This window comes from Porites lutea, chromosome 13, assembly GCF_958299795.1.
Source record: "Porites lutea chromosome 13, jaPorLute2.1, whole genome shotgun sequence".
NCBI lineage: Eukaryota > Metazoa > Cnidaria > Anthozoa > Scleractinia > Poritidae > Porites > Porites lutea.
The window spans coordinates 1,140,251-1,164,286 of NC_133213.1; the positions used below are offsets into that span (position 1 = coordinate 1,140,251).

The following is a 24,036-nucleotide window of genomic DNA, read 5'->3' on the forward strand; positions in this document are numbered from 1 at the left end:
CTGAGCGAAAATTGTATTCAGGGAAAGGTTTTTGAGAAATTCCACCAAAATGTAATTACATTTTTTTTACTTGACATCCGTTAAATATCCTCATACCCTTCCTATGGAAAGCTCAAAATCCGGGCCTACGATCTGACAAAAACGTCATTATCTGGATCCTACTCTTTAACACCGACATGCGAAACATTTTTCTTGTCTCTTTCATTCCCAACGGGTAAATTTAGGGTAAAAATAGATGTTTGCGAAAAACAACATTTACTTGATTACGAAATACAGCCAACTCTCGCCTTGCTGACTCCCAGGTAAAACGGACGGCAGCCAAATCCCCTGCAAAAACAAATTACAGACGTTTGACTGAAGTAAACTATTGCTATTACGGGCACTCGCTAATGAGGACACTACCTCAAGGTCCCTACAGTGTCAGCAATAAAGGGAGCTGACAAGGTACTAGAGATAAACATATGAATGAGATACCAAATAAAGGTTATAAATTCACAACCTCTACAGAGTTATTAAAAAACACACTTAGAAAAAATGAGCAACAATGGCTTTATTTAATAATAATGGCTATATTTAATATTTGACGCAGCAAAAGAAACATCTACGCTCTTAAGGAAATACGCATAGCGGGATTGACGGGAAGTTAAGGTGCAAGGTACAAAATTAGAAATACGAAGAAATTAATTAAAATTAAATTAATATCGACAGAACCAAACCCATAACCATGTCACACAAAAGCAACTCCCTTTGGGGAGAACTGGCCAACAGTTACACTCCTTTTGGATACACAGGAAAACATTGCAAACATCACAAAAAATGCTGGGGCGTGGCACATCTGACACATGAAGACACCTATCCTGTGGCACCTCTCTATATTCCTCTCTGCAGGCTTTTCTGATGTTTTAAATGCACACTAGCTACACAATTCACTCTGTATATAAGCATTTTTTGAAGCTGCACACCCACATTCTGGAGCGTCAGCTACTCATCTTTGGATGCGTTTTAATTGGGCCTTTCGTTGGGTAGGCAAGTAACAAGGTAACAGAGGTAACAAAGTAACAGAGGTAACAAGGTAACAGAAGTAACAAAGTAACAGAGGTAACAAAGTAACAGAGGTGACATAATAACAGAGGTGACATAACTAACAAAGTAACAGAGGTGACATAAGTAACAAAGTAACAGAGGTAAGAAGGTAACAGAGGTAACAAGGAAACAGAAGTAACAAGGTAACAGAGGTAACAAAGTAACAGGGTAACAGAGGTAACAAAGTAACAAGGTAACAGAGGTAACAAGGAAACAGAAGTAACAAGGTAACAGAAGTAACAAAGTAACAGAGGTAACAAAGTAACATAGCCAACAAAGTAACAGAGGTAAACAAGGAAACAGAGATAACAAGGTAACAGAGAAGTAACAGAGGAAACAAGGTAACAGAAGTAACAAGGTAGCAGAAGTAACAAAGTATCAAAGTAACAAGGTAATAGAAATAACAAAGTAGCAGAGATAATAGAGCAACAGAGGCAATAAAGCAACACAGTCAACAAGATAACTGAAGTAACAAAGTAATAGAGGCGGCAAAGTAACTTAGATAACAAGGTACGAGGTAGCAGAGGCAAGTGATCAACAGATCATCTGGCTCTAAGTGTAACTTGTATTATGCTCGGGACAATCTGCGCATTTGAGCATGACGTAAATATCGTCCGGGACATTTTGCGAGGGCTTACATGATGTACCACCCAATTCGGTTCAAAAAGAGGTCGCTTGCATTTTGCAAAGTAAGAGTTGGCGTAATCGCGATGGAGATTGAAAGTACGCAAATTCACTTCTTAAGCAATGTTCTCGTTGTCGTCACCGTTGTGGCATCTTATTTAAAGTCCCTATTATCCTATAAAATGTAACAGCTTATGCATTAGAACTCTGCATAACCACTTGCAGTCTTAATTCGACCAAGTCAAGATAGCCTTCATTAGAAAATCCATTTTGACAACTTTCCGAGCCTGGGTGTTGTCTTTTCCTCCTATAAAATAGTATAGAGAATAAAGGAATTGCAGGGTATGTAGGTTCAGGGTATTGCAGGGTATGTAGGTATGTAGTTCAGTTGTAAGCTGTATGTATATTTTAATTGTGACTTCCCGTTTGTCCTTATTATCTCTACCGGGGTACAGTAACGTGGTCAACTGATGTCTCAGCCATATTTGTTTTTGCCTCGTTCAGTTGTTATTGAAGTAAAAAAACAAAAACCTGTTTATTTTTACTATCATTATCATCACCATTATTACTATTATTATTATTATTATTATTATTATAGTCATTTTACGACAATTCTCTTTCGTACACGAGAAGAATGTACTTAGGGTATATATTTTAATATTCATATTCTTGAATCTGTAAATAGTCTATTTTTTTAAATCTATGAATAAAGTTATTTTCATTATTATTGTTAAAAATTATTATTATTATTATTATTATTATTTTAAACAATCTTCTTTTCGTCTAGCATTTTTATATTTTCGAACTAACAAAACTCTTTCACGAACAATAGCACTGTTAGCTACCACTTTTCCTTTCCTCTTGCCACCTTAAATTATCAGTGTAAAAAAGGATCAATCAATGGTACTAGTTGGGTGCTACAAGGCTTGAAATGTGTAAGACTTAATGTCTTAAAATTGTCCGCTATATTCACTAAGAGAGAGAGAGTGTGAAATAAATTTTATCTGTCAACTTACATCATGAAAACTCCGCAAAGTACCAGTACAATAACCACAACTGATCCACCAGCTATTAGAGCAATGACCACTGGCTTGGAAAGTACGCTTTGCTTTTTGGAGCTTCCCTTGGGTTGATCTGAGAAGAGAGAAAATAAACGAGAATCTTTAATTGACGCTAACACTACTGACCCTTAATTTGCAAATAAACTCTTTAACCTTCCTGTGGCACTCTGAATGTACTGTACAAAAATGCGCAGACAACCATCTTTTCCAGATGGATTTGTCGACACGTGATGACGGGTTAAGAGTTAATTCAATCAATCACCCTCACTTATTCACGTTAAAAACTGACCTAATACTATTTTAGTTAAGGTAATCTCACTTTACGATAAGACCAAATACAGCTTCAAACGTAATCCCACCTTGGCAGTCTTGCAATTTCTTTGATGCTTGCTGACCGGAAGTTGATGTTCCCGCGGGACATGATTTACAGGAATTCTGAGCCTCTTGATCCTGATATTGGTTTACTGCGCATGCTTGACAGCTTGTGCCATCGAAAAAGTATCCAATAGGGCAGTTAACTAGTTTTTAAGATAAAGAAATTCAATGTCATTTTTACTTACTTCGACCATAAAACATAGCGACACACACTCGACGCTAGCTTAGCCTAATTAGGAGCTTCCTATCTGCTAGAAAATAAAACTTTACTTGAAGTTTGTTATGGGTAATTAAGCTTCGTAAAGAATCCCCGTCTTATCATTAAAGTCAAAGTATGTGGTTCCTTCGTTCTTTTCGTTAGGAAAACTTTAACTACTTGTAACTGTGGACCGATTATATTGACAGAATCACTTCCCAGTTTGGAGTTCTCGATAATATTTTCTTGGGAACCCTAGGGACGAAAATTTGGGATATGTTGAAAATATTTTGCGTGAGGCGGTAAATATGAGCCACTGACGGCTGAAAGATAATAAAGAACTCAGTAGTCGCTGGAGTAACTGAATTGAAAAAGACTTATCATTTGGACCATGATGCCCTTACCACACATCACTCCACTCTGTACTTGCCCCTCTTCACAAACCAGACGAGAGAGCTGAAATTGTGGAGGTTTTGAGGGATCTGTACGTATAACCATTCCACTGACATTCAAAGTCATATCGACTTTGCTCAGAACAGTTAGTACTTCCTTCGAAATTTGGACGTATGTCTGATTTATATCCACAGATGTGTTGAGACCGCCAGATAAAGGAATTTGTAACGAAAAGCTAACAGTCAAAGGAATTGTCGTCGTATTCTGGTTACTAGTCGTATCTCTTTTTCGACGAGTTGTAACGCCACATTCGACCTCGACGTTTTGAATATTACACTGAGAGACGTCACTACAAGCTCCAGCTTGACCAAACGGTGTTCTCATTAAAAGTTCTATGAAGTTCCTTGCGATCTCTTCTCTCATGTTTTCTCCGCCGCAATTGTCAGTAAGATAGTGGTACTGACCGTTAACCAAAGCACTTTTGGGTATGTGTGTCTCTATTATGGAGAAAAAGAATTTAAAAGAATTAATAGGTTACGACGCAACAAACTTAATGAGGTGGGGCACCAAAGTGACCATTAGCTGTCCAATCACAATACGTCAAGTTTCTTTCCCAACAAAGACATGCGTTAGCTTATCAATAACGAGAACTATTCGAATGTCCTTGGTTACCCTCGTTGAGTAAACCGATATTCAGATGTTAATTGCTTACCTGTAACGAAAGCACCTTTATGGAAAGCAAATACTACGTTTAAGCTAGGGGCCTTAATTTTTGTAGGCATTAAGCCTATCTGCTTTGCGATAAGACTAAAGTCGCAGGGTGGTATTGCTTCACGTTGATCGGTTTTGTCCTTACAAGGCAAGACACGACCAAAAATAACAATACAGAAAAATCCGTACTGTTCTCAAATTCAGGTCACTTTTCTTGATACAGTTAAGATTAATTAGGTCAACTATTTCTTAACGGACTCTTCTATTAGACGAACATCTCTCTAAAATAGACACCTAGGGGTGCTTACCATTTACAAAAACCACCTTAAACATAAAACTATAAAATTTTACATCGGGGGAAAAAGATCCGCAACAAAGTATATCCATATCAGCTGAAAACCCTAAAAAGAGTAGAAAAATTGCATCGCATCAAAACATAGCCAATATCTTCTGGAGCTTCCCAAATGGAATGGTGGGCACAAGTAGACTTTTCAACGAGATCGGAATTTCCGGTTTCCCTTTAATTGTAAATGGTAAGTACTCCTAAAGTTTGTCCCTGCTGTTGTCCAGTCTCCGATCACAACGGTCAAGTCCATCTTAAATTGAAGAAAGTTGACTGTCGTATTGCATTTCCTTACTTGAGCAATCAGGGAGGGATGGTTTTTTCCCTTTGTTGTTCCTTTCATGAAACCATTCTCCAGTAGTAGGACTACAGAAATATACGGGATGTGGTTGGTTCGCAAATCCATATCCGTTATTACAATGCACCGTACACATAAGCCCAGCCAACCACGTCTCACACGCTTTGGCTCCATTCTTAGGTGGTGCAAGCTCTTCACATGGTGAATCTTGATAATAAATAATGATAATTATTGATTAATGATATGACTGATACCATTCGTTAGTTTTAGAGAAAAGTGTTATGGTAGACTACGAGCAGTCTCTCTTTTTTCTGTAGTCGGTCGAGCAAAACGCGAGACACGCAAATGGCCACGCCCGTGACTGATGACGCGAGACGGGTTCGCGTGTCTCGCGGCTTCGCCGCTCCAGCGCGTGTATTGCTCTCACTAAATCTGAAGAAAACGAGAAACTGCTCGCAGTCTAGTGTTATGGCTTAACTGTTCTCTCTTTTGAGTGAGCTATATATGTAGATGTGAGGCGCCAAAAAGTAAGCTTATTTAGCGCTAGCCTTAGTGCACTTACATTGTTTTTATATTAAACGGGATAAGACTCGTCCCTCTGGACTGGAACCGACTTGTACAATTGGCCAAGCAGAGCTCAAAAGAGACGCAACATTATTAACTAAAGAACTTCTTAAATGTGGACGCAATTCAAATCATTTGCAAGCCGAGTATAGGTGGAATCATGTATCAGAGTGTACGAGCTGTTAACGTCAGGCTTAGAGTAGTTATGGAATTCAGTGCAGGTTTGAAACGAGGAAGGAAAAGTTATATATTTTGGTTAAAAATAGAAACAAGGTTATCCAAAAACACATAGCCGAATTTTCTCCGTAAATCGACCCCCTCCCCATCCCACCTGAGCTTTAGCCTTCAAATAGATCCAGCCTCTTAAAAATTACTGAAAAAAGCATAACCTACCAGCTACAGTGAAAAGGAATCTACAGTACGCAGCATTTCCTGCCCTGTCTAATGCCTTGTAAGTAACGTTATACTCTCCCCAGGTCATCTCACTTCCATTTTGAATACTTGTTGAGAAAAGCTCCACACCCACGTTATCTGTGACATTAACTGACGGCAGGACGAGCTTGTGCCATCTGGCTGTTGATATAATCTTGGTATCACCAGGACAGGGATCAATCTTGGGCGGCTCAAGATCTGTTCATAAAAATATATAACGTTTGAACAATATAATCAACTCTTAACGACTCACCCCTGCAGTAGTACCCAAAAGACTGGAGCCATAACATTTTGCTAATCAAACATGACGTTAAGTTTTCGCATGACGTGACGTCTGCCATATTGGGGTTCCTTTACGTAGACCCTTGTTGTCTTGCAGGACTTGCGACGTGCCCTCGTTTAGTACCCAGTCTCTTGCGTGAAGTGTTTTTAAAAAAACAATTTTGTCCAGATTTCGTCACGTCTTGTGAGAGGCAACGCCCAACGCAAGTTTCATTGTTAAGCTACAGGATGAAAGTTGGTTATCATTTTGAAAAAAAAAAATATTCCCGTGAAACCTTTAGATACAGTTAAAAGGGTTTGAACCCCTATAACCCCCCCTCCCCCCCCCCCCCCTCCACTAGACCACAGGCCTGGGTTTTACTTTATCTATTATAGCCCCGGCCTTAGACCGCGAAAAAACAAAAATTATGATAATCTTTATTGAGATAACTTTTTCATACAAGTATGGTTTCCAAAGTTAAGTGTGAACAAACGAAAACAACAGCACCAGTAGTCTTCAGTAGTGTCACAAATTTTATCTAACAGGTACAAAATCTGTTCAAGTAATTTCACCTTTAACTCGAATGGAGAAATGACAGTCCCCTTTTAGCCCTTCTAGATCAGTGACATCGTATCTGATTATGTTTGTGCCAACATTCATCCGCTGTGGAGGAAGTAGGCCACTAAGATTCAAGAGTCCTTTAGAGTTATCGGTAGGGACTGGAACCGGCCACGTGACTATTGCGTATGATTTCCCAGCGACTGTGGGAGTCTCCATGTTAGGTGGGCATTGAATGCTGGGAGGTTGAATATCTGTTAAAAGAGCAATTTTTTAAGCAAAAATACAAAGTTATTTTCACAAACTGGGAAAAAAAGGGTTGTTCTAATGTACGTTAAGCGGTACTTGTGCTAGAGCACTTTGAGGTTCAAGCAGTAAAAGCAAAGGAGAAACTCCAAGACTCGACATTTAAGGAAATGCAATTTTAGTTCAACAGTATATTTTGGTACTTACCTTTACAGCTAATATTGCTAATGCTTCCACTCCAGGAGCCATTTGCCAGGCAAGATACTTGCGTCGGACCATCAAGTCCATAACCATTTAAGACATCACATTGTAGAATACACTGTGTCTTATAACTTACTCCCCCAGAAAGAGTGCAGGGAGCGGGGCTGATTTTTCCGTTTGCGAGAACTTTGATAGATGGGCACTTAACAACTGAATAAAAAATAATTCCAAGAAATAATTTTTAATCACTGTATAGAACATTACCATGCTGTTTGGCGTTTGTTGGACCGTTTATTGTAACACGAAAGAAGCTGACTAACTAAAGAAGGGAATTCGACTAAACAAGTGTTTCTTTATTTTATTCATTCATTTTAGTTTCTGTATGAAAAAACAAAAGATCGAAGGGCGAGAATATAACATGAACAATCAGAAAGAAAGCTTCGGTTTCAGGAGTACAGTCCAATTCGCTTCCCACCTTCCCATCACCCCGCGCGCCACGAGGAGAGGTTGTTATAGATGATTGGAGACGAGTCAGATGCAGTGTTTTCTTAAGGTTCTTACTTTTGCAAGTAGTTATATTGCCTGACCATGTCCCATTTGCTTCACATGACCGCACTAGTGACCCAATCAGTCGATGTCCCTCGTTACAAGCGATAATAGCCTGAGAACCGTAGGCAGATCCACATGAAAGAGAAGTTATGGCGCCATAGACTGGGGGTTGAAGGACCGGGCACGACCTTTCTGCGGAAATAAAAACAAAATGCTTTAAACATATAACTTACTAATGTATGTAGCAAAGGCATGAAAAGAACATAACATTGTCCAGAGAGGAATGATAAGATGTCGACTGAGTGTTGTATAAGGTTCCTTAGGGAGCCTTTTTGAGTGTTGCATTAAAGGATCTTTGACGAAGTTTGAACTTTATAAAGACACTCCATCAATCACTATGTCTTAAGAAGATCGAACAATTAAGTTCTGTTGACATATCTAAGGAGATAAGTATGAGATTGGTACAATGCCTCAATGGAATTCATTTTCCCGCTTCTCGTACCTTACATTCTCAGCTCCAGCCCCTTTATTCTTGGCTTCCTCCCTGTAGCCCTCGTTTATAGATTACAAAATACTAAGGATTGTAGCGTAAATTTATCCCCCTCCTACTTTTTCCTCTCTCCCTTTCCTTATCCCCCCTGCCCACATCTCCCGATATCCCGCCTCCCTGTCTTGCCTCCCCACATTTCCCCAAAAGGTGATATTGCTGTTGCCAGGCGATCACTTACACACTATGAAATTTTTAAATATTTTGTTTGGGCGTGCCAGTGACCCGCTGTAGGAAAATTTATCGTTATAATTCCATCCATGATGGAGCAGTAAGAGCAGCGAGCTCTTTTGTGCGTAAAACAGGAGTCATAAGCAAGTTAAGCAACTACATCTGGACAATTTATATAAATGGCATTATTGATAGGTATATTTACTTATGACTTGCACCACAAAGCTGCAGTTCGCTCTGTTTCCCTCGGCGTCTGCTGCAGAATAGTGAACATAGTGCAGACCAATACTTAGATTGGCTGGAGGACGTACTGCTGGGTAGCTTAAAGTCATGTGACCAGAGTTATCGCTTGCTATTGTTTCATTCCAGGAGACCACAGTACTGGACGAACATTTAGGAACAGAAACCACTATATTTCTTGGACAACTGCCGTTGAAAGAAGGAGGCGTATTGTCTGAAAACAACCAGATTTTGTTTCGACAAAGATCTTGTTTAATGTAACTATAATAATAAGATAAAAGGAGAAGGATGCGCATGGACAATTTTAACCGAAATTTATGTTATCATTCATTTTGTTGTCATGTCCTTTACTTCTTCTTAATTCATTTGAGTCAATGCAACAGAAAAACTGTGTTTAGTTGTCTGTAGATATTTTGATTAGATGGGATAGGTCCTTTTTGATTCTATAAATGTTTTACGAACATCAATTTTTAACCTCACTTACTATAGAGATAAATAATGGCAAAAAAATATAGGCAAGTTTTTATAGTGTAACACCTAAAGGAGAAAGTACTCGATACCTCGACAAAACGTGTCCTTGTTCCCAGTCCACTCTCCGTTCTTGTCACATACCCTTGCAGAAGTGCCCTCAAGAACGTAGCCTGGTGTTTTGCAGGAAAAACTACAGGTATGGCTGTAAGTGCTTCTTGATAAACACGAACGTGGAGACACGGTACCATTCGCAGGAGGAGTGAGTGCACTACAGTTTACCACTGCAATATGCGATTAAATAGGAGGAAAGTAAAAATATTTCTTTATTAGGCTATTTTGGAATTGCGAGTATGACTGGGCCGGTACTATGTCGAATTGTACCATTGGATTGTTTGGTAAAAGTTCTCGCTAATTCTTTTGGCTTACGACGCTGCGCTGGAAACTGGGTCAAAATTAGTCCCCAAAACAGTTCCACAATGCAATTTGACACAAAACCGTCCCAGTCTTATAGCGCGACTTTAAAATGGCCGATATAGCTTTACTTTATTAAGAAGACAAAAAGCGCCCACAGAAAAAGTTTCGCAGTTAATAAATTTGCCACCTGCAATTTCCTTTTCTTCTAAACGCCGACCAGCCGATGTGTGAGTGCAATGTCGTGAAAAAGCAGTCATGACAACAGCCATCACTGGGAAAGTTTCATACCTGAATCGATATAAACGTGTTAACTGAATAACCTGCGAATTTAAGGCACCCTACCCAGAAGAAAGCATTTATGTCAATTCCACTCGGGGTAGAACGCCCACCCCCACAATCTGAGGAATACATAAATGAAAAATATTTCTTGACAAATCCTATCCCCTACAGGATTTAATTTAGTTAATTTAGCGCGGCCAATTTACTCATCGTAAGTAATACCTTCTCTATGAGTGGTGTCATAATACTTACCTTGACAAGTTGGAGCCACCCCACTCCATGTTCCATTTTCCTGGCACTGTCTTCTTGACGAGCCGGTCAAATTGTACCCAACATTACAAGAGAAGCTACAAATCGCGCTATAGCGTTCGAAAACTGGGTTGAGACAGCCACGTTTTACTCCATTGATTAGATCAGGATGAGACTGGCAGGTAATTTCTAATGAAAAAGTAAATTTTAAGCACTTGAAAAAAGCATTATACAGGACACTAGTTTATAAAGTAAACCGAATAGGGTACCGGAAAAGGTGACGTAAAACAAGTTTAAGTGGGTGTCGAGCTACCCTGCGAGTTTTACAAAGTCGTTCGCGTGGCTTATCAGTCGAAGAACTTCGTACATGCTGAAGGCCTTCAAAGCCGGAAAGTAATCTCTACTCGCAGGGTAATGTGGAACTTCTATAGCTTCCATATTCAAATAGAGATGAAAAGCGTGACATCAGCACCCTACCGTGAGAACGGTTTAAATGGTTGTCAAGCGTGTATTGCTTCCATATTGAAATAGAGATGAAAAGCACGACATCAATCCGGGGGGGGGGGGGGTACTCTCATATATGGGCTATATAGGTACGTGCCGCGGAATAGGGTATGGTTTTTGAGGTTCTCGTCCTTAAATAGGGTATCTTTTTTGACCCTTTTGTTTGTGTGTCCCTGGTGTGGTCCCTAGACAGGGTAGCTTAATTGTCAATTGTATTATCTAATACTGGAGTGTAAAAACGCCCGCCTAAACGAACATTTTTTTTAAACTAGGCTTATTCTAGTATTTTATGCTTGATGCTATACATCCAATGTTACAGAGAAGAAATAAAGTTTTCCTTTTCATGCTATTAATATATAGGGTATCAGTTTTCGCTTTCTTAGTTCTTAAATAGGGTTAGGGTTCACGAACCTTCGCTGCACACCCCTATCCAAAATTCGCGGGAGTACCCCCCCCCCCCCCGGGACATCAATACTGTACCGTGAAAACGTACCCTGGCATACAGGAATAGGACTGTCCCAGACTCCCGGAGGGCTGTTACCAGGGGCATTGCATGTCACCGTTGAAGACCCATTCAAACGGAATCCAACGGAACAGGAGAAGTTACACTTTGAACCATAATGATCACCACAACTGTCCATTTGTAAAGGACCTCCAGGACTAACTCGTAGAGATGTGCAATTGATCACTGACCAATAAGAGATACAAAAGGGATATGAGATATCACTATTAATTATTGCTGTTGATAAGTAATGGTAACAGGAATGAGTGGAGTCCAATTCGGTCTGTAATCATACGAGTGATTAACAAAATCGGACGACCGCGTAGCGCGAGTCCGCTTTGTTTAATCACGAGTATGATTAAAGACCGAATTGGACGACACGAAGTTCTGTTACCAATTAATCATAACTTTAACAAAATTTGTGATATATTTGGTTCTTTTTTTTAAATCAAAACGCAAGAGATTCCGAGATTTTTTTTTTTCTAGTAGTGAAAAAAAAAGTTATTTAAGCGCGCGCGTGATGGCGCGTACTGTCCAATTACTTAGGTATGACGCGTACTGTCCTATTAAGGCTGAAATCAGGACAGTTGACAGCCAATCAGATTTGAGAATTTTGTTATAGATATGATTAAGACCTAAAATAAGACCAAATGGAAGTCAAACAAAACGTTAACTAAGCTTATTCAAAGGTAAGAGCCCCTTAGTTAATTCAATCACAGATATAGCACGTAAATCCAAAGTTTTAACTTCGAGGGGTCTGAAATGCCCAAGGATTAAACCTCAGGAAGTGCAGTGGTCTCCATGCTGTCGGGCAAAGTACAATTAAACGGAGATAATTAATATTATTGGATACAGTCTTTGCTACCTAAAATGATGACTAAAAACGTGCAGGTGGCTTTGTTTCCTGATTGGTCCACAGCTGTGTACGTGATCACGTGAGTTCCTTGACTGAACCTTGCTGGCGACTGGTAATTTGACGTCACTGTTATTGAAACTCTTGAGTTGTCAGTGGCAACCGGCTCGGTCCAGTTCACCAGGGCAGATAACATTTCTCTCTCGGCATAGGCTGTCAATGGTTTTGCCGGGCATGTGGCACCAAAGTCTGGGGGTTGAGTGTCTTAAGAAAGAAGAAAACAAATTGCCTAAATTAAAATAAATACTATTAGAGCAGGCCATGACAACATATCAATCATCAAACAAGCTAACAAAAGAATAAGATAATAGTGTGAATTAGAAAATACGAAAACTGTACTGTTCTTTCATTGTGGGAAATCGGAAAACATTCCTGGAATAGGATGGTTTTTAAACTGGACTTCCAAGTAGGCTAGTTTAGTGGTTGCTTTAGTTTGACTGGCCTTTGTTGAGCTAAGAACTTTGATCCAGGCAAAATTGCCTAGGATTACATTCTGTTATAAATAACCTGTGCAGTTTATGTCATTTCCACTCCATTGACCGTTCAGCAAACAAGTTCTTGTGACTTTTCCGGTGAAGCTGGTATAACCACTTTGGCAGGAATATCGGCAACTTGATCCATAAGTACTCCCACAGGAAGGGGTCAGTAGAAGCGCTTTGGGTGGAGTCGCCAGAGGTGGACAAATGATAGCTGGCATGTAAGGAAAACGCATTTTAGTTTCTTTCTTGTGATACTTAAACCTTAATCTCATCTTTTGCACTGCGAAATAATACCCAATTGAAAGCCCGAAGGAATCCTCTTTTTTAAATCAATGCCAATCTTCTCCACCCAAACCATACTTAAACATTTGTTCGCAAGACGACGCTGCTATTATACGTCGTTTATTTTCATTTATCCATTTTACCAAACTAATATTTTAACGTTTTCTCCAATAGCGAAATCATGTTCAATGCTGGAAAGGATGACATAAAATGTCATTATAAGTTAGAGTTCCTTTCACATATCATACCAATTTGTCTTGAACGTTTCTACCTGTATCTAATTGTTTGGCCACAAAGAGAGCAATTTAAACTAGTCTGATTAGTTAACCAAAGGTTAGGCTGGGAGGGCGGGCTAGTGGGTGTTTAGAAGCCCAAGCGAATGTTGGCTACATACGTGTCGTAAATGCGTGGTAGCAATCTGTAGATCAGGACTGCATGCAGGCTCCTTTGGTTGCTTGCATACTACACTCTTTGTTAAAACAATGAACGTCCATTAACGACGGCCAAATTTCCAGCGTGATTAATTTAAGGAAAGCTTATGCCGAATACGCTAATAATATTCTTACCTTGGCAAGCAAAATCTTGGCCACTCCAACTTCCGTTCTGAAGGCATGTTCTAGATGAGGAACCCAAGCTGACAAAACCGGGATGACAGGAAAACTGGCAGACAGTGTTATAGATTTCTGTTGATGCGCCTGAGCATCCCTGACGGGTACCATTGGACGGTGTTGGTAGGGCGGGACACGTGACAACTGAACAAGGAAATACGTATTGCACATTTATCCATCAGGTTAGTAGCCTGTGAGCCCGGGGGAGGGGACTTTAGGAATTTTGGGGGACCCTGGAACCCATACCCCTATATCTAGAGTATCAGTTTTCCAGGAACTACTGAGGTCATTAGTAAGTCTAGCCAAAACAAAGCCGATTTGATTTTTTTTATATTTTTGAGTGGAAATTTCCGGTTTTCCTAGTCTAGACTAAAATCTTCAACCAATTGAACAGTTTCCTAGAAAAATGATGCCCTATTCTAGACCCAAACTTTCTGGTTTATATACCCTATCCCAGATTAAACTGCTTGAAAACCCTTCACAGCGACACATACCCATATAGCCCATATATGGCAGTATCCCCTCCGGCCTGCGAAGCAGTCATTACTGTTTCCTCTTAACCAAGCTAGAGAAACGCGGGAGACACTCGATAGCATGGCGTAAAAAGCAGTACAAAGATTATGTGCCCTCCGCCTCGCCTTTTCTAATTTTTTTATTGTTTTAGTTTACCCCATCCCCTTGGGCCTTTCCAGCACTTCTCTCTTTTGCATAAGAGGAAATGGAAACCACTGCCAGCTATGCGGGCTATCTATCAGGTTAACACATATTTTTTCTACCCATTTTGTAGAATTCAGAAATCTCTGTAAAGACGCTTTTATATCATTTTTTACTTCGATCATTGTTACACAACTAACGTAGATGTTGTTGAATGTATTGCAAAGTTTTAAGCTTATAGCCATCGCTAGTTTCAATTTGACTGCTTCTTGAATGGCTCTGTAAGAGGACGGACTAAGTTGCGGAGATTCCTAACCTTCTACTCTGTAAATTATGTTACCTCGACTTACCAGTGCAATGCATTTGTACTCCAGTCCAACTACCATCGCCTTGGCAAATCCTGGTGCTTGCACCGCTCAGCAAGTATCCCTGATCACATGAGAATACACAGGATTGCCCCGGTAAATTGGAACAAGGCAGCAAACTACCATGTACAGGTGCAAACAGTTGGGGACAGCGGTTCACTATTTAATGAAGAAAGGAAAACGCTTGATTAAATTCCAACTCCAAACAGCCTTCTACTTTCGTCACCTGTGATCTAGGCCCTCTTTTCTGAGTACTGGGTGTGTTTCTCAACGCGTCAGAGGTTGAAACACTGCCTTCCTGGTAATATCCATGCAGACTACTAATGATAGTCTTTACGCTAGAGCCTAAATAAGCTAAGAAATATTTCAAGACAAGTAAGTTTTAATTACTTAAAGTAAAATAAAGCTTCACACACAACCGATCTTTTTTTACTTCAGGTTAACTTAAGGCTATTCTCCCTGGCAACATAATTAAGATTGATTGACATGTTTCGCCTTTCTCAAAGCTCAAGAAACCGCAAGTAACCGCAAGTCAGCTAAGTCGGTTTTAAGGATGGTCTTCAAGTCGCTTGAAACTTTCTTGAATCGTTTCAACTCTCCGACTTTAATAAGATGTAAAGTAAAGTTACTTGAGATTTTACTTAGGGCTTCACACACGAATTTTTGGTTAAGTAAAACTTAGCAGCTCTTAAGTCTTACTTAACCGCCTAGTGTAAAGACAACTAATATTCAAGCATGCTTTCAAGGAAAAGCAGAGTAAATAACTGATAAGAGTGGAAGCAATAGGCCATATTCCGAGTTGCGTCAAGCCTCTGTTTCAAAGCGAGGCTAAGTGCGAAGCCATTGATATGAAACTGAGTTTTTATTCTCATACAAATGAAACTCATTTTTACAAGAAAGGTTTTGCACTTAGCCTCGTTTTAGAAGTGAGAGTCTTTGGAACTCGGAAATAGCCTATCTAGACAGCCATTTTCAGTACCAGGATCCCAGGACCCTTTTTGCCGGGAAGGACTGTTTCAATTTCCCCGAATTTAGTCAGAGGGCGAATGTAGCCGACAGAACAATATTTTGTTGTCGTTTTTTTCCTCGATTGTCAACTCCCAATGTTACAGAATTGTCAGCAACTAAAAAGCTTAAAGTCATCTTATTATTACTGTAAAAGCACTCACATGAAACTAGAAAACCGAGATTAGAAATAACAACACTTTCAGGATAATTCCTCCGTGGTAGAATTAAATGAACATAGCCCCTGCACTCACGACAAACTGCATGTTAATCAAGTCTATCACAGTGTTTTAAAACAGTAAAGAGCTGCTGGGGGATTGCGCAAAAAAAAAAGAATTAGATAAATAAGAAAACCTGAAAAACACAAGTCTTTTTCGAGATCATAACTCCTACCTCCTTGACAGGTCGACGAGTCACCAGGTATCAAATGCACTCCTTCCGGGCAGAAACACTGATGACCGTTCGGGCTTGGCAGGCAAATGTGGCTGCATCCTCCATTTAAATGAGAACAGCTGGTAGTTCCTGTGTGGGCAACATGTAGACGGGCGTGTATTCAGGGTAAACAAAAATAGTGACCATTGAACCGGCTTGAATTTTTTACAGTAAAGAGAAGGCTTGGTCAAACTTGGACAATAGCGAAAAAAGGTCAACTTTTTGGGAAAGGAAACTGTCAACGATTTTTTTTTTGGAAAATTCTTCCCTGGGAAATAAAAAATATGTAGCTATGAATATCACGAAATCTTTGAAGCGAGTTTTTGTCTTTTACATTGACAGGTTTTTCATTACGGTAGAGCAGCTAGCTTTATCAAACAAGTGCTAACTTCATCGAGTTAACTGAATTTTTAGAAATGGCATTTGTTGCTGAATTGATGAAAATTGTTTGTTTGTTTATTTGTTTTTTCCTTTTTATATTAAGTGTACTCTGTTAAATGAAAGTTTCAAATAAAAATTTATAAATTAAAAAAAAAAAATGAATTCAAAACAGCAAAATTTCTAAGGAACACCCACCCGTAGTTATGATACTATAGTCATAGATGTGGATTTCCATAGGTGCTCCCATTCCATGGACCAAGACATCGGAGAGGGAAGACGTCATATTATATCTATGAACACTTTGTGTTATCCAGTCTGTCCAGAAAAGCGCATCCTCGTATAAGGCGAGTCCGAAAGGGTGATAACTATCGTTATTGGATGACAAATCCAGTATCAGCACGCGGTTATTTCCTTGAAGGTCCACTCTTTCGATCTTGTCGAGTTGAGCATCACACCAGTACAGCAGCCTATTTTTGAAATCCAAAGCGAGTGAATTCACCCATGACAAACCGGAACTAACCAGAACGGTCCTAGCCGTGCCATCCATGTTCGCTTGTTCGATCTTTGGTGAGGCTCCCCAATCGCTCCAGTACATCTTTCTATAATAGAAGTCAAGACAGAAAAGAGAGATCAAAAAAGAGATAAAGAATAAAGCGAACATGTCTTAAAACGACATTGAGAAACAAGTTTTTCTCTTATATTGATTTCTGCGGCCATACGGCTTTTTAAATTTGAGAGTATTGTAGGGTTCCTAGAACAATATATTCATCAGCCACTTTGATCAAAATTAACTAGATTACTTGTCATCGATGTCTAATATCACAGCCCTAGGTTTGTCAACGTCTATTTCTTTTATAAGGCTTGTTCTGTACGATCCGTCAATATTAAACTGAATAGGCACTGCATGCTGTGAAAATTTGTTATAATTTTGTTAAAATCATGACTTTCACTTGCAAGCACAGCCTTTGCTATTTTATGCGGCCTGTAGGGGCTCAAGTCAAATGGATTTTCGGATAAATAGCAAAGCCCACTTTTTTTTAGTGATTTTTCAAGACAAGGGGACAAAATAGACAGTATTCCGTATAAGTTACAAGTGCTTCCTCTCAAAACCGGAACATCTTTTTAACATGTTTCCATTGACTCAAATACATCTTTTAAGTTGTATTCCTCATTAATTATCTTTGTTACCTAGCATCGACGTCAAGTATCAGAGCTCTAGGATTGTCCAAACTAGATGTAATGAGGCTAAATCTGTATGATCCGTCCAATCGTGACACTTCAATCTTACTAGTTTGATAATCAGTCCAATAAACGTTCCTCCCAATCCAATCAACTGCTATTCCTTCAGGACTTTCCACATTACGCTCCGCTATTACTTCAAGATCGGACCCGTTGGGATAAGATCTAACAATCTGCTTCAAAGTCACGTCAGTCCAGTAGACCTTGCCTTCAATCGGATCATAATCAACTGCAACTGGTCTGGATATGTTGGTTTTGATCCCTAGAGGAAAGCAAGGAGTGTCTGGTACAGCCAGAGGAACTTTGTAAATTTCCCCGCTATTTGCTTCGGCAAAAAGCATGAACTTGTCGGAGCTTAGGTTCTTAAATAAATCTGAAAAAAAGAAGTGCAGGTCGGACAATCACAGGAGAATTAGTATCCTGAAATTCTCAGCATATCCATGACTATTTCTTTCCTACATTTTGCAGAACAAAAAGCAGTTAAGGAAACATGTGCTACAAGCGCACTACCACAACCAATCATATGCTCTTACCATAATTACAGTTTTTCCCATCAGGTTTGAGGACTACTCCAGTTGGACATGCGCACTGGTGACCTCCTTGCGGCGTAAGCAAACACAAGTCACTGCAGTTTCCATTGTTGATTGTACACGGATGAGTCCCTGATAAAGTTAGAGTTAATTAGGTGCCACCAGAATTCAGACTAGATATAAAAAAAGTTCGAATTTATCTTTTTATTAAGTACCACCATATTTGATTGAAAAAAATTGTAAACGTAGGGAGCTTTAGCAACGACGACGGCAACGGCAACGAGGACGTCAAAAACGCAATAGGTTTATATTAGCAGAACAACAACTTTGCACGTGCATCACGCTTTTTTGTACATTTCTTTACCGTCCTTGCACGTCGACTACGACGTGAAAATGCCTAATTGCAAGTTTTATGGAGGACGTAAACAAGCGACGACGAATCTCTTTTTTTCTCTAAACTTGAGTGCGGTCCTCAAGAAATCAACTCCAGGGAAATTCGCCTACATTGCCATTTTCAGCAAATTGGCATAAACGCCACAAAGATTGAAAAAACGGGAATTCATTTTAAAACTGACGTTTTCGCTGCCGTTGCCGTCGTCGCTGCTAAAGCTCCCTGGTTGCTAGTGACGGGTTTTATTAAGTAAAATGATTTACCTGAAAGCACCCGAGACGAATCATACAGGTGAATATCCATTGGCTTTTGGAGACCTTGAATAATCAATTCCGTGTTCCCGTTGTTTAAATCGTACCGCGAAATGCTTCTATTGTTCCAGTCAGTCCAGTACAAAATGCTCTTATACACCGTCAAACCAAATGGATGAATATCTGCTGCAGATAGCATAATAACTCTTCTATTATCACCGTTAAGGTCAGAAACCTCGATTTTGTCCAGTTTAGCATCCGCCCAGTACAGGAGGTTTGTAGTTTGATCAATAGTTAATCCATTCGGCCAACCAAGGTTTCCTGTTACAATGGTTCGTCTTGATGAGCCGTCCATGGATGCTTGTTCAATCATTGGATTGGATCCCCAGTCGGACCAATACATCGTTCTTTATCAGAAAAAAAATTCACACACACAAATTAGCAATATTTAAAAGAACTACCAAGTTAAACTTTATTTTTTTGATAACGCTAACTTTGACATCTCGTGCACCTAAGATGAATTGGCTTTAACTTAAAGGAAAGTCTAAGTACAGCCGTATACTTACTTCCTAGTCTTCCTCACAGCCTTTTTTGTCTTGTCACGCAACGCTCCTCCCCTCGTGAAATAGCCCTTTTAAGATTTGTATTGAAAAGCGTTGTCTGACGAGACAAAAAAGGCTGCGAGGAAGACCAGCTATATCGCGATACTCCCTTTCGATTTATAACTCACCCATTTCTTTCATCAAGTACAATTGCCCTGGGTTCATCAAGTCCATCTTTGATCAACAATTTCCTGCTTGTCCCATCCAGCCGAGCAACTTCAATACGATTTGTTCCTGTGTCTGTCCAGTAAATATTTTGCCCCACGTGGTCAATAGCCAGGCCATCTGGCACCTTTACATTGCAGCGAAAAGGGATCCTCAGTGAAGTCGCATTAGAGATAGCACTGATAATTAGACCTTGTGCAACATCAGTCCAGTATACGCGGTCCTCAACAGGGTCGTAGTCCACAGCAATCGGGCGTTGATTTCCGAGATGGAAAAACAAATGTCGGGCAACAAAATAGTTCACATCCAACGAAATAATATTAGTAGACTTGGCATCGGCGTCCGTAAAAACAAGGAACTTGTCCATTTCTATAAAGTGCAACACACTTAAAATGACTTATTTGTACAGTAAAACATGATAATTTATGCCAGAAAAAGGTAATAGATTTGGGCAAGGCGATATTGGGCAAGTCGTAAGTGAATTGTTATCCCAATGTTTCCATAGGGGTTCCCTGACACTATTTTGTAATTAAAGGTTATCGAGCCACTGATTGGAGGGCTCTGGCTGAGAAACGTTTTGGAGGTTAGGATAGCTGGTCGCTATTCATGGAGGTGATCTCTTTGGAGGGCTGGCTGCACATAAAGGTTCCGTCGACTGCATCTTAAATCTACTTTTTTCTCTCTGGGGAAAATATCTACCTTAAAGAGACTGAGGGGTGTTGCTCAAGTATTTAGCATGAATATAGAAAGGAGAGAATACAGATATGTATTTCCTCTGCAGTAAAAACAGCTGCCTTACTCTTGTTGCATGTTTTTCCATCTGCCTTCAAAGACAAACCAACTGGACAGACACACTCGTGGCCGCCAGAAGTCTTCACCACGCAAAAATGGCTGCAGCCGCCGTTGTTTGATGCGCAAGAACTGGAAACTTTAAAATAAAAACGTGAAAATCCAACATTCATCATCATCATACATTCATTGACCTAAAAGTAACTAAACAACCCGCCGAACCGGTTAAACCACCTGAAAAACGCACGTCAACGTAACGTTATCTTAATGAGATTCCACTGCATTTTATTCATGAGATAAAGGTAAAAGACTAAGAAATCATCGACGCAATCGTGTTACTCTGCAAAGTAATAATGAGATTACTCGGCAAAAAAATTGGAGTACTAGTGCGCCCTATACCACTATTTTACGGCATACCTGGAGGTTGCCTGGAACTGTCGTATGCCACAATGCCCATGGGCCTACCAGTGAAGCGGACACCGCTGACAACAAAATACCCGGTCTCCGCGTCAACTTGGTGAAACTGACCGTTTGAAGCCCAGTCAGTGAAAAAGAGAAAAGGAGGAATAATGGCTACTCCAAAACCATGAAAATTTGTTACAGTCGCAAGTAGTTTTCTGTCATTGCCATTGTAATCGACAGATTCTAATTGATCCACGGCTCCATCTACCCAATAAATACGATTATTCCATCTGTCAAGCTCGATCCCATTCGGCCAGTGGATGTTTGACGTTACTATGGTAACTCTCTGATTCCCTGTTAAGGATGCTTTTTCGATTTTGGGGCTGGAACCCCAGTCTGTCCAAATCATCAGCCTGTCACAGTAATAAGTAAAAAACGAGAGAGAATGAGCTAACTTAGATCATTCTCTCTTGTAAAAAAGTAGTCGGCATCTAGAATAAAGTGTTACGTCCAACTACTTGTTATAAATTAAACTTAGACAGGAAAAAAGGTCTCTAAAAGTTGTAATAATTATCCATCAGTTCTAAAAAAGTATTTATAATTTAGAGTGGAGATAAACAGAGGTCACACGTAGGAATTATATTATATTCGGAGGGGCTTATGTACGGAGGGGTATTTGCGTTTCATAATCAAATTTCAAATTGCGTTAGTTTATAGAGGGAAAGAGATTTACCATTTTTGCTTTGTTTTACTTTGTATTTGAGGGCAAATTCCAAGTACAAGCCCCCCCCCCCCCGGGGGGGGTGGGGCTTATATTTGGAGGGGCTATTTAACAGAGGGTTTTTGGGGGGCTTATATTTGGAGGGGGTTAAACATGGAGGGGCTTATTTTCGGAATTTTATGGTAATAATAATAAAAAAAAACTTTGTGGCCACTCACTCCTTATCAGGATCCAAAGCGATATCTCTAGGTTCATCAAGTCCCAAGGATAGCACAGTTTGCTGGTTATTGCCCGATAGGTCAGATTTGGATATCGTATCGTGTGTAGTGTCAGTCCAGTACAATTCTGATGTCGTCCATTGAACTGCCAATCCATCACAAACACCAATATTGGTGATAATTGTGGTGATGCTGGAACCGTCAATACCAGAACGTTTGATGTTCTGCTCAGATACATCACTCCAAAAAATATATCCCATGCTGAAATGAACATCGAGTGCCACAGCCCTTGTTAATCCAGTGACCACAGAATGTACTGCAGACGTTTTGTAGTCAACGGCGATGATATCCGTAGTGTTTGAAAACAGAAGACATGGAGGGGTACATATGGCCGCTGCAATAAAAACAAACGTTACTATTGACTATTATTATATCGCTTAGTTAGTACGCCGCAGTCATTGGTCAATTTTGCGGGCCTTATTCTACTGTACAGCCCGCTAAATTTTTAAGTTTCCTTTCCTCGCGCCCAATTGACCTAAGAGATATAATAAATATCTTACAAATCTCGTTTTTCTCGGTCCGTACTGTAAGTTATGGATCCTCGTTTTTTTCCCGTACACCACGGACCTCGACTCGGTCAGTAAGAGATATTTATACTACTGCAGTATGTTATCCCTTTAACCGGCAAATTTCCTGACAGGAATTTTGTTTCTGGGATTATGCTCGTATTTTGACTCCAACTTCTGTGTTTAAATTCCTAGCCCCCATAACCTATTAAGCAAAATGTTCAGCACAAAAGAGCCTATCAAATGAACTGACATGTTTTAATCCAATTTCTTTTGTGACTACTACTGAATAAAAATTGTTGCTTTTTTCGTAGCAACTAGCCATAACAATGCAACAAACAGTCTCAATACCACTACTAACCATACTGCCTACCAAGCCCAGCTTTTGTTTGCTTGTAAACTATTTTTGGCCGCAAAGAAAGTCTCATTTCTACAGCTAATTGAAAAAGATGAAACATTCAAGGGAATTTGTCTTAACAAAATCGTTCAAAGTAGCAGATTTGAGGTAAAACAAAATGAATCACCCAAGGGCCTGATCTACTTCTCCCCTACATATATGTACGATTGCCGGTTAAAGGGTTAAAGTAATTGCAGTTTAGTTGTAATGTAATCTTCCAACCAAAATAAACTTCAAGGGACTATGTCAAGATATTTGCTATGTTTTTAAAGAGCGAATAGATTCCAAAAATAGTTGACCGGTCTTGTTAGTTAACACTATATTCTGTTTATCAAGGCATTGAATCTATCGTCCGTTAGTACGAATGGCAAGGATGAATATGAATTGAAATTTTTAAAAAAACTGAGCCAAGTTTTTCAAGTTTTAATGCTATCCCTGCATAAATCAACAATAATGCTATCTGGTAAAATTCACATAACAGTCTACAGAAGCATTTTGTGTATGGTTTTACACACTGAGTAATGACTTTAGCACAGAATTGACGTTGGACAGCAATATCCTCGTGTGACATAACCCCTCTACGTTTTTCGCGTACTGAGAAGGGCGAGCGTTCTTCTTGAGTTTCCGATTCCGCCTTAGGGTCACTGGCGAGGCTGGTAAACCGACAGATTCGCTCCACTCAAAGACCACATGTTTCAGTAAGGTGAACACCAAGAAGGAATTTATCAGGCCTAGGTACTCTTAATCAAATGACTGAACAATCTGTCAGTCATGTTTTAAACGTACTAATGGAATTGACATGAAAAGGCCAAAGAAGAAAACATGGCGTCTTATGGGTACCAACTGTCACCACAAAAATGCCCTAGCAACGCCCCTCCCCCCACCCCACATTCTAGGGTGACGTAAGGGCTGCGATCACGATGCTGCTTTGTGGCTGCGTTTGCAAGGACTAGTGAGGCGGTTTGGCGGTTTGAGAGCAGCATTTTCATTACGTTTTTTTTTTCTTTTTATACAGCTTTCGTAACTTCTTCAGCTATATGCTCCCCCCCCACCCCCTGACACACACCTCAATATTGGAGATCTTATCAAGTCAATGCAATAATCTGAATCTTCTTTTCTATCTGTGCTTGGAGCAAAAAAAAAAGAAAAGAGGCCAATAACTAATCAAATATTTTTACCTCCATGACCTCTTGCAGTTCTTTCCAGGATCAGAGTTATCAGAGCAAACGCAGCTATCCACTTGAAATGACTTCCAACAGGACTCATTATGAGTGAAATCAAAACCATTAATACTGAAGGAACCATAAAACACAAGAAAACGTTAGAAATGCACTGTCAATACTCTCCCTTGTAAATGTTAACTACTTGCAGTT

The 24,036-nt window shown here is 39.8% G+C and overlaps 1 protein-coding gene across 1 annotated transcript; it reads right to left on the bottom strand.

Moving 5' to 3' along the window:
- Positions 1 to 225: 225 nt before the first annotated feature.
- LOC140922234 (uncharacterized) lies at positions 226 to 24,035 on the bottom strand. Its single transcript, XM_073372216.1, has 27 exons — positions 23,842 to 24,035; positions 21,701 to 22,094; positions 20,777 to 21,174; positions 20,370 to 20,498; positions 19,534 to 19,939; positions 18,816 to 19,210; positions 18,165 to 18,293; positions 17,581 to 18,004; positions 16,588 to 16,991; positions 15,973 to 16,101; positions 14,560 to 14,733; positions 13,514 to 13,699; positions 12,694 to 12,876; positions 12,139 to 12,390; positions 11,265 to 11,459; positions 10,271 to 10,456; positions 9,415 to 9,606; positions 8,820 to 9,068; positions 7,909 to 8,088; positions 7,354 to 7,557; positions 6,915 to 7,154; positions 6,042 to 6,278; positions 5,082 to 5,291; positions 3,744 to 4,229; positions 3,128 to 3,286; positions 2,724 to 2,841; positions 226 to 327 (listed from the first exon to the last, which is right to left on the bottom strand). Exons 1-27 carry the CDS (start codon positions 23,966 to 23,968, stop codon positions 264 to 266), a joined length of 6,450 nt encoding a protein of 2,149 aa, XP_073228317.1. The 5' UTR covers positions 23,969 to 24,035; the 3' UTR covers positions 226 to 263.
- Between the last annotated feature and the right edge of the window lies 1 nt (position 24,036).